This window comes from Sinocyclocheilus rhinocerous, unplaced genomic scaffold (genome assembly GCF_001515625.1).
Source record: "Sinocyclocheilus rhinocerous isolate Xijiao unplaced genomic scaffold, SAMN03320098_v1.1 scaffold485, whole genome shotgun sequence".
Lineage (NCBI taxonomy): Eukaryota > Metazoa > Chordata > Actinopteri > Cypriniformes > Cyprinidae > Sinocyclocheilus > Sinocyclocheilus rhinocerous.
In genome coordinates this window covers 128,092-138,713 of record NW_015659927.1, presented here as the reverse complement: position 1 = coordinate 138,713, position 10,622 = coordinate 128,092, and the positions used below count along the sequence as shown (strand labels likewise).

At 37.3% G+C, this 10,622-nt stretch overlaps 1 protein-coding gene across 5 annotated transcripts in view; it reads right to left on the bottom strand.

The window, feature by feature from the left end:
• Positions 1 to 297: 297 nt before the first annotated feature.
• Positions 298 to 10,622, bottom strand: part of septin9a (septin 9a) — an 84,601-nt gene continuing 74,276 nt past the window's right edge. For 3 of the 5 annotated variants that reach the window (XM_016533372.1, XM_016533373.1, XM_016533376.1), the window contains 6 exons: positions 9,461 to 9,598; positions 6,717 to 6,834; positions 4,873 to 4,968; positions 4,696 to 4,792; positions 3,551 to 3,602; positions 1,446 to 1,592 (listed from right to left, as the gene is read on the bottom strand). In XM_016533372.1, coding sequence (XP_016388858.1) covers positions 1,460 to 1,592; positions 3,551 to 3,602; positions 4,696 to 4,792; positions 4,873 to 4,968; positions 6,717 to 6,834; positions 9,461 to 9,598 — 634 coding nt within the window. In that variant the 3' untranslated portion in view covers positions 1,446 to 1,459. Of the gene's footprint in view, positions 1,593 to 3,550; positions 3,603 to 4,695; positions 4,793 to 4,872; positions 4,969 to 6,716; positions 6,835 to 9,460; positions 9,599 to 10,622 lie in introns of all 5 variants that reach the window. The other 2 variants (XM_016533375.1, XM_016533374.1) reach the window with 2 other exon arrangements.

The window sequence follows — 10,622 nt, the reverse complement described above, 5'->3', positions numbered from 1 at the left end:
GTCAAATGATTGTCAAAATTAAATGCCTTTAATAAAAGCAGTTCATTTAACCTGACTGACAATTTAATTTAGCACCTAGATGGAAAAAGTCATGAATCATGGAGTGGAAAACAGGACTCGTTATTAAATGTTTCCCATTACCCAAAAAATGTGTGCAATTACAAAGTCTAGACACATTTAGGAGTCAATTAATCATTTATAAAGAGAGTCCAAATAATTATTTACCATTTAAATCTTTATTTCTTTAAAATAACAGGATATCAAAGTTATTTGTGTTACTCTGAATGCCAATACAAAAATGTAATCACTATGAATATACAGCACAGGACAAAACAAAGATATTTTCCCAATGACGAGCATTTATAAAGGGGCTTGCAGACAAGAACAAAGCCTGAGGAATTTCACCGTTCTTAAAAGTGGCTCCTCATCAGTTGTGGCAGGCAGCTTTAAGTTCCCTCTCCTGTAGGCCCTTTCCTCGAGGCTAAGACAAAACAAGACACTTAAACTGACAAAAGATGGTGCAGATTTCCACATATTTGGCATGACTGGAAGAGAATGAGGCGGTCTGGAAGGTCTAAGATAAACGGCACTGAATACTGCCTGATAAAAACGGTGTACCGGGTTTATACACAAAATTAAATGATTCATTAAAAGCCTATTGAACCCACTGCGATTCTCCTTCCAGTTCAGGTCACATTCTGCAATAAATAAGATCGTTTGTATAAAGTACATAACAATCCCATTTAATCGACATAAATACTATTCAGTTTGGATAATCTTTCCAACACAAATCCCAAAGCTGTAATTTCAATCATTACTGTTTTTATATGGTACCAGGGATCCAATGAGTCAGTTTTCCTGTAATTATTTGCACAGATGTGATAAAACAAATAGCAGGAACAACAGCACACCAGGTTCTCCACCATGCCGTAGGCAACCAGTATACATTTTGGAGGGAAAGACATCAGATAACCTGTAGTTTTATAATGGTGCTGCCACATCAGCTCTGGTTTCAGAAGATGACTTATCCGCTCAAAATTAAGCATAAATATTAAGAGAGCATTCAACAAATCACATAAAAAGGAGCCTTCTGAGAAATCTCCTGTAAAAATCAAAAGGAAGAGTGATGCATGTGAAGAGCTTTTCGCACAGCTTGACCAATCAGAACCTGCCTCAAAATCAACCTCTGCACACAGACACAGACCTGGAGCATCAGCAGATCGAGTCAAACGCATGCAGTATATGGAGAAGCTCTTTAGCGGTTGTATTTCTGACCTCTTCGGCCCTCCACTGTGCTGGAGTTTCTGGGAGGTGAAGTCATTATGTGCTTCTCTAGATGGACCTCTTCACCTCAGTCCATGGCTGATGGAAGGGGGCGGGACAGAGCGTGAGGTGAATGAAGGGTTGGGGATTGGAGAGGAGTGAGGAATGGGGGTGGAGGGGTCGTTTGGATGGGGAGCTAGATTTCGTGGCAGGCCAGATGGTGCTCGCCGAGGCCGTTGGCCTGGGTGTTGTTCTCGTTGAGGCGACGGACACGGTACATCTCGTAGTGGATGCTGCTGGTGATGTCTTTGATGTTCTGCATGTGGGTTCTGCAGGACATGAGCCAATCACACGTTAGAATGCCAAAAACAAGCTCAGCATGATGGCTAATGAATAATGCAGATGTCCCTAACACGTTCACTTGGAATTAAAGTGATAGTTCGCCCAAAAATGACAATTCTGTCATCATTTACTGACCGTTTAATGCACACCCATTTTAACCTACTTTAGTCTGTGGAACACAAAAGAATATATTTTAAAAAATGCCTCAGTTTTTTTTTTTTTTTGTGCATACAATGACTCCAAACTGTTTGAACAAGATTTTGACTTTGATTGACTTTCACTGCATGGATAAAACAAAGGTGACAAGAAAATAGCAAATGATGACAGAATTACATTTTTTGGATAAACCATTCAAAATTTTGTGTCACAGCTGTACACTTGTGAAAAAGAAGTACACTTTAGCATATTTTTTAAAAAGAGTAGTTACGGAAATAATATACTTTTAATCAATATACAGTAATGTTTTCTACATTTAAATCCATGCTAATTTCAATTAAATGAAAATGTATTATAGTTTAAATTTATAGTAAATGCAATTAGCTGGACTTTAGAGTGCCCTTTTAACCATCTTAACTAGGACTTAATTCAGACAAAATAATCTTTACAGTATATGCAAATTCATTAGGGCTGGGGAAAAAAAATAGATATCTCGATATTAATCGATTCTCATTTTTACGGAATGATATCGATTCTTAAATCCCAAGAATCGATTAGTCTAGCCTGTTTTCAGTTAATGGACGGAACATTGAACATCCAATATATCGCAATAAGCATTGTGCTTTGATACTTTTAATAAGAAACAAAGTCTCAGATTTCAAATTCTGTCCATTGTATTGCAATATTCAAACAACGCGAGGCGCACGTGAACTGATCAGATCTCCTCCACATTAATACGTTTCAAAAAGTTTCAGCACAAAATAAACATGACTAAACATCCGAAGGTAAGTTAAACGAAAGAGTACTTTACAATCTGTATCCTGTCTCATGCAATCGCTCAATCAGTGTTTCAGCCGCGCAAAGACGTCAATATAACGGCTTGTAAACAAAGTCGCGTAACATCACATTTACCTCAGAAAAAACATATTCGTGACCATAAACTCATTAGTCAGATAGAAAAATAAACTGTAGAGAGGGGCATTTTGCTAAATATATGCACCATATAACATATTCATTATAAATTTTACTGTTCTTCAATGTTTAATTTATGTTTGAATAAATCCAAGTTTTTATGACAGCCACCACTGTTTATATATATAAAAAAATATTTCTACTTCAATTTTATGTAATTGAATTATGAAATATCCAAAATAATCGATATTGAATCGAATCGAATCGCAAGCTTGTGAATGAGAATCAAATCGAATCATGAAATTTGTGTCAAAACCCAGCCCTAAAATTCATAATTATTTCTATTGTCTTTGAAATATGTACTTAAAGTGTACTGTTGAATATCCTGATAAGGATTTATCGTAAACTAAAATATAATTTAATGTAATTTCTATTGAAACCCGTATGACACACATTTAAATATATTTGTAATTGCAATTTAGTACATCAAAAATATATACATTTTAAATGTCAAATAACACACTATGGTTAAAATTATAAACCAAGTACATGTACTTTAACAAAAAATAAGTGTACATCTTTAAAGCACGATTATTAAAACATTTCAAATCTACTTTTAATAAAACAAATTTGACATATTACAAAGCACACTTTTTAAAGTGCACTTAAGTGTATGAAGAAGCAGACATGAACTTGTACTCCTTACTTAAACCTAAACGGCCTTTTAATTAAAGTACAGTTTTTTTTTATATATATATATATATACTTTTAAGATCTAAAGTATGTTACAAAGTGCACATTTGACACAATTAAGCACACTTTTTTCCCACAAGTGTATACTTGTAATACTGTTTGTTAACCACAGACACAGACTGACCTTATGAGGAGGTCCCGCAGGTAAGCAAACTCACAGTGGGCAATATTCTCAACTATAGACACCAAAACACAGCAGAAACATGAGTTACAAACAGAAGACAAAGAGCAATAAACAGATCAATTCAGTTCTTCCTCTCTAGCCATTTGGAGCAACATAAAGCAATAACCGCTTGTTCACTAGGTGGAGCTGTTGCAGGTATACTCAGGGGGAGGTGGACAGAGATGAGACATTATCACCTCAATCTCTAGTAATTCAATTTAAACCGAAGCCTTCCGAAAAAGATAACCCTGAGAGCCTGACAAATTCACTGTGACAAATCCACAGCTGCCTGGATGTGACATTTTTTTTATGAATTATAGATTACGTCAAACTCCATGAAAGAGAACAAGAAAGCCACCATGGAGTAGACATCCAGAGCAGGAAATGAAAGGTTTTCAAAGAGAGACTTTAATAAGAGTAGTCAAGCTCTTCAGAAAGATTACAGGATAATTACAGAGTCATTTGACTCTCAAAACACCTCACCAAAAATTAAAGTTTTTACTATGCGAGCTGCTAAGTACATCAACCGCCCAAATAGTTACTATTCAAACAAGGTTGTATATTACTCTACAACGGCAAGTCAAGAAGTAGCCAGCTTCTGACAGCTTCAGTGGCATAATGTTGATTATAACAGACAATAACTAAGACTTTAGTCTGTATAAATGATATAACATAATAATACATAATTTTACAATACTATAATCTAAAATTCAAGATGATATTTATAATGTTACAAAAGATTTCTATTCTAAATAAATGCTTCCCCCCCATCTTTCTATTCACCAAAGAATCCTGAAGTAATAAGCAATAATATTATTATATGTAATTAAATTACTTGAGGAACTGGGGAAATGATGAAGTCCCTGTCAATGAGGCTCGGTGATAAAGGCATTTAACTGTCCAGCAGGACGCCGACTCCCAGGCAAAGTGACGCACTCATAATGGTCTTCTGAGTGGGTCCTCATTTACCAAGGATAAGGCTTTCTGATGTTTGACTCATATCCGTGTGTCTGCGGTTAATGAGCTCCCTTGATGTGCTTTAGGAATGTTGCTGTCTGCATAGTCCGCTAATCACTTTCTCTCTCTTCTCTAAAGAGTCACAATACCTTCAATGGTTCCCCATTTTGTTTTCCTTCCCAATAGTCTTCTCCCATTGACCTGATACTCCTGGTCACTTCCTACTACTGCGAAAGGAATCATCTCCTAATGGACAGAGGAAAGAAACCGATAACATCAGCATGTTCTTGAACCATGGATGTTTTCTGAATGTACAGCAAACTCACTCTTATTTTCTCATTGATTGTTCTATCCTCTGCATCCTCGTCGAACTCTTTCTGTGGGTAGACATCAATCCCATTGGCTCGAAGCTCTTCCCTGATCTATAAAAAAATGACACAGTCCTTCAGGAGCAAAGTACCGTATATATGATATGGATAAATGATTAAAAATCATGTTATCATTCATTTGAACCATTCATCAATAATATATTTCAAATAGCAACAGAAACAAATTTCTTTTGAATGCATCAATTTTGTGCAATACTGGAAGTGACATCAATGTAACACTTTTCCCTTACTGGTTAGAGAAGAAATGCTTTTGGAAATCTGTCAGGAGCTTTTTCCAAACCTGAGAAAGATCTATGTCTGTGCTCCAAACAGCATGTGTTTCTCCTGTAAGAGGCACGCCAGCACAAGCACAAGGAGCCGTTGAGGTTGGCGAGTGCTTCCTTACTGCTATGTGAAACGCAACTAACAACCCCAGAACAGATGTTGCTTACCTACACTTCATCATACCATGTGTCTTAGACTCATACCAGTGCTCTACAACTGCATAAACAAGTCCACTGCGGCTTTGTTTCAGAATAATCAAAAGCAAAGAATAAGTTTGAGACTCTCAAGACAGTCCTTGTTTTTTTGCCATGCCCATTGTCTTGAAGTAATACACCATCATATCTGAAATAAAACTGCATTAGTGCTTTGACAGGGCAGTAGTGTTTCTGTAGAAGCTGCAGAGACACCACCATCTGCAGTCTTGACTCAGTTTGCCAGCTACAGCTAGAATAACAGCATTACAGCATGTACTAGTTCTTCCACACATCAATGCCCCGGTTTGTGGTACTGTATTCACATTATTCCACCGGGGCTTGCCGCACAAAGATCCACATTGTATTTTGTCTGATTCTATCTCATACAACATGCCTGGCACAAAAATACAATATGAGTGTCCACGATAAAGGAAATGAATAATCTTTTAAAAATATATGTGGCAAGTTTTTAGAAATGCACACAGAAACAGTTTTGAAAAACAATGCCATTTTCAAGAAAATGTAAGTTTAATGACTCAAAAAGTCACGTGTAATGTACTATTAACATATTTTCCTTACACCTTGAATACATGTGAGTGTACAATCCTAATTTCATTATTTTGGACAAAGTATTAATAAAATATATGTAAATAATTTATTTATTTTTTCCTATATTCAATAAAGAAAAAGGTCATGATTTCATAACATACAATTTCATATTAAGTTGGTATTTTTGCCACACTGCGTGACATTTTACAACCTGAACTAACCTTGTCTTATCATAAAAATGTTATTTAAATATACTCGGCACCACTTCAGTTTGATTTGAAAGTGTTTTTCAAATATTAATACGCAGTGAAGCGGTTCTGTTGAAGCTTTTCATTTTTGAGAAATAATATTATGTTAAAAGAATATTCATATACAGAAGAAAAGAATATTTCAAACTACTTAAGGATTTCTTTTCAAGAATTTCATTCAATTAATTTTTTCTTTCGATTTATGATATTAGGACAGTTGTAGCATCCTGACATTTTTGACTACAAAACTATTTAGCAAACCAGTCACTTTTTATGTATGAATGGAATTTTTAAATGTATTTTTTAAAATAAATCAATAAATCATGACAATAAAGTCATGTCACTGAGCCATCTAACAAAGACCAGCAACACAACATGGCAGCCAGTTAAATTAACTATTTATTCTACAGCATCTACGATATTTTGTCTAAATAAAAATAAAAAAAGTATAGCAGCATATGAACTTGAACTCTGTAAAGAAGAAAGCAACAACAATCATTCATTTGTAAGTCAAACTTTAGCTCACCTTCTTTTTGAAGAAGTCCCTCTCCTCCAGAGTCAGGGTGTCAGCCTTAGCGATGACAGGAACGATGTTCACCACCTTACTAAGACGTCTCATGAACTCCACATCCAAAGGCCTAAGACTGAGGAAAATTACAAAGGAGAAAGTGATGTGATGGAGTGCACTTCTTAAAGGGATAGTTCACCCAAAAATGAAAATTCTGTCATTAATTACTCACCCTCGTGTCGTTCCAAACCCGTAAGACCTTCGTTCATCTTCGGAACACAAATTAAGATATTTTTTATTAAATCTGAGAGCACCCAGACCCTGCATACTTTTTGAGCGCAAAGAAAACAAAAATAACAATTTATTTAACAATTCTTCTCCCCCGAGTTACATCTTCCGCCATTTTGGAGAGTACCCAAGAGCGTAATTGACGTAATCAGCGTTGTTTACATTCGGGGGGGGAAAGTGCACGCATGAACGTAATCTGTGTAATCAGCGTTGTTTACGCTTAGGGGAAAGCGTGCGTATGAGTTGTGATACTCTCTAAAATGGCGGAAGTAGTAACTTGGGGGAGAAGAACTGTGAAATAAATTGTTATTTCTGTTTTCTTTGGGCTCAAAAAGTATTCTAGTAGCTTCGCAAAACTGAAGTTGAGCCACTGATGTCACATGGACTGTTTTACCGATGTCCTTACTACGTTTCTGGACCTGGGAACATTACAGTTGCGTTGCCGTCTATGCAGGGTCTGAGAGCTCTCACATTCCATCAAAATATCTTAATTTGTGTTCTAAAGATGAACGAAGGTCTTACGGGTTTGGAACGACATGATGGTGAGTAATTAATGACAGAATTTTAATTTTTGGGTGAACTATCCCTTTAAAAGCACTATATTGAAACCTGTTTCTACCACCACCACCAGAGGGCGAAAACCACCAAAAATACACATGCTCTGCGATGTGACACACTCTAAAGATGCTTGGGCATGGAAAGATTATTCACGCAATGCTTTTACAAAGGTGTAAGGAGACCTTTGAAAGTGAAACGGGGAAAAAAGTGAAAAGGAAAAGGCACAGATTTTTAGAACTGAAAAAATGTCCTGCCGGCGTGACTGCAGCAGACCCAGTCTGTAGTCTCTGTGGCTGACTGTTTGACTCTAATTAGCCGAGCTGTTCAAAGCCAGAATGCAGCTGTTGGATGGACATAAAACAGTCAGTCATTCACAGCGGCCCACAGAAAGGCCTGCACCACACGCACCGGAGCATCAAGACACCAAATCCATGGGTGTGTGGTTGGCATGTGTGCTCAGGGTCCTTAGATCTTTTTCAAAATAGGTTGGAGAGATGGATAGTGTTATGTCTCATACATTGATGTCTGAGACATAGAATGATTTCTGAAGGATCATGTGACACTGAAGACTGGAGTAATGATGCTGAAAATTCAGCTGTGCATCACAGGAATAAATGACAATAAATTTAAATAGAAAACAGTTATTTTAAATTGTAATAATATTTCATAATATTACTGTTTTTATTGTATTTTTCATCAAATAAATGCAGCCCTAGTGAGCATAAGATACATCTTTAAACTTTTAGTGTGTATATATAATATTCAATTCATCTTTTCATACTTGATTTTTTTTTTTCTTCTTTTATTAAACTTATGTACAAGTTATATACTACACAGTATTTCTGCTGACACAAATTAAGCCCAGAGAAGATCAATATTTTGGTATAAACTCTGCTTTACACTTCTTAGTCCAGAAGTCTCTTAATATTTACTCTGCGCTATCAGATGTTAGGCAGACAGAAAGCATCTCGGCTAATGCGTGTCGTGCCTCTGTCCGGATAACTGAGCATGTGTACACATGCATATACACATTTTATTGTAAAGGCCACTAAAAACTATCCTGCAGTATGTGAAGAAGAACGCAGAAAGCCTGGAAACTCATGCTGGCCAACAGCAGCCATAAAAACACAAGCATACACAATGATTCTCCATCAGAGAGAAACAACAGCACAGACCACCCACCTAATCTGGCACTAAGATATTATTAGACGTAACAAGGAAATGTGCTAATGGTAAAAAGTGAATACAAATCCCTGATGTAAACAGTAGCTGCTCAGGAGGGCAAAGCGCATTTCAATCTATAAAATGTTTTAAAATCCCAAAGAACTATATACTGAAATTAAGATGGAAAAAAAATGCTTTTGGGCTTGCTAAATGTTTCTGTAAGCCAAAAGTCAAGCAGTAATGTGTTATACAAGGCCTTGTTAAAATAAGTGTGGTGACTCCACTCAACACCAATTTTACAAGCAGGTCAGTTTTAAAGCTAAATTATTAAAATGAAAGATGCCCAGACAGAGCCTTTTTCTAAAAAAATAAAATAAAATAAAAAAAAAGGTCATGAGAACAAGTCTTAGGGGTATTTATATCTGGTCACAGTTAGTGTGTTCAAGTGTAAATTGTGCAAAAATGAGATATCAAGACAGCTTGTCTTGATTTACTATACACTGAACATCACCTCATTCTGCAGGAGGAACTGTACTACTACAACTGTCCTAGTTTTCCCCCTTTATTGTACATAATCATTAGGCAGGAAACATACAACACTTATTCATGCTAACAGAGTTGATATTAGTTACTAGACATGAGGCATATGCAGCACAAGCCCTTTAGAGGGATCCAAAGTGCACTTATGTTCACATGGATGTTTAGGTAAATAAGGACGTGTTTCAAGTCACTTCTAAAGTATGCTTACTAACCAGTGTCCTGTGGGTGGTATGAAGTATATGCAGCAGTGCACTCGTGAGTCTGGGATCCTCTTCTTCCTGTCAATATTGATCTCTTCCTGCAAGTACTGCTCATACTGGTCATTGATGAACTTCATTATGGGCTGCCAACTGTTGAAAGGAGATAGAATGAGAGAGAAATGTAATGACACTTTTTTTTCCCCCTCAAAATATCTTTAGACTAAGAGTGTTTAAAGGGGTCATATGATGCGATTTCAATTTTTCCTTTCTCTTTGGAGTGTTACAAGCTCTTGGTGCATAAAGAAGATCTGTAAAGTTGCAAAGACTAAAGTCTCAAATCCTAAGAGATATTCTTTATAAAAGTTAAGAGTCAGCCACACCTACCTAAAACGGCTCGTTCTAACACACCCCCACATACCTACGTCACGATCTCGGAAGATTTGCATAACGCCGCCCAAACGTTCACGCAAAGAAAGAAGCCGTAACTTTTATTCTCGCTGTAGTATTGTAGTTGTTGCCGCCGCTGCCATGTCGTGAAGGCGCTGTGTGTTTCGTTGTAAAAGCGAAACTACTTTGTTTGGTCTTCCAAAAGAGGACAATATCCGCTTCGTCATGCCTGGAGCTGATCAGTGCTGGTCGCTGAGGAAATACTTCAACTACGCGCTGTTGATCGCCGGATCGGCTTTCACCGTGGACGAAGCGGAATCCAGCCCAGGGTCCGTCATATGTGGTTGCCGCTCATTAGTCGGATCCGCCGGGCAACCCCGCCGCTTCAGCTCACTCTATCCCGGCCTCAGCGCACGCTAAGCCAGGGCTTCCCCTCACGCTAGGCCGCTGTGTTGTTCGTTGTGAAAGCGAAACTACTTTGTTTGGCCATCCAAAAATGGACACGACTAGAAATCAGTGGTTAAGTTGTATTTACAACACTGTTCCAGAACACTTCAACCCAAATAGTCAGATGTGTGCAGCACATTTTATGGAGGACTGTTTCCTGATCCTGGAAGAGTAGACTACAATGCCGGCAGTTCTGACTCACAGTCTGTAAGTACGTTTTCATTTAAAGGATTTGCCACTGATGATTCAAACGCGAGTTTTGGGCAGTGTTAGAGTAGCACTTGTTGTTTGTCATTTCTCCAATCACAAATGCAGACATGGTTTTATATTTACGCGGCGC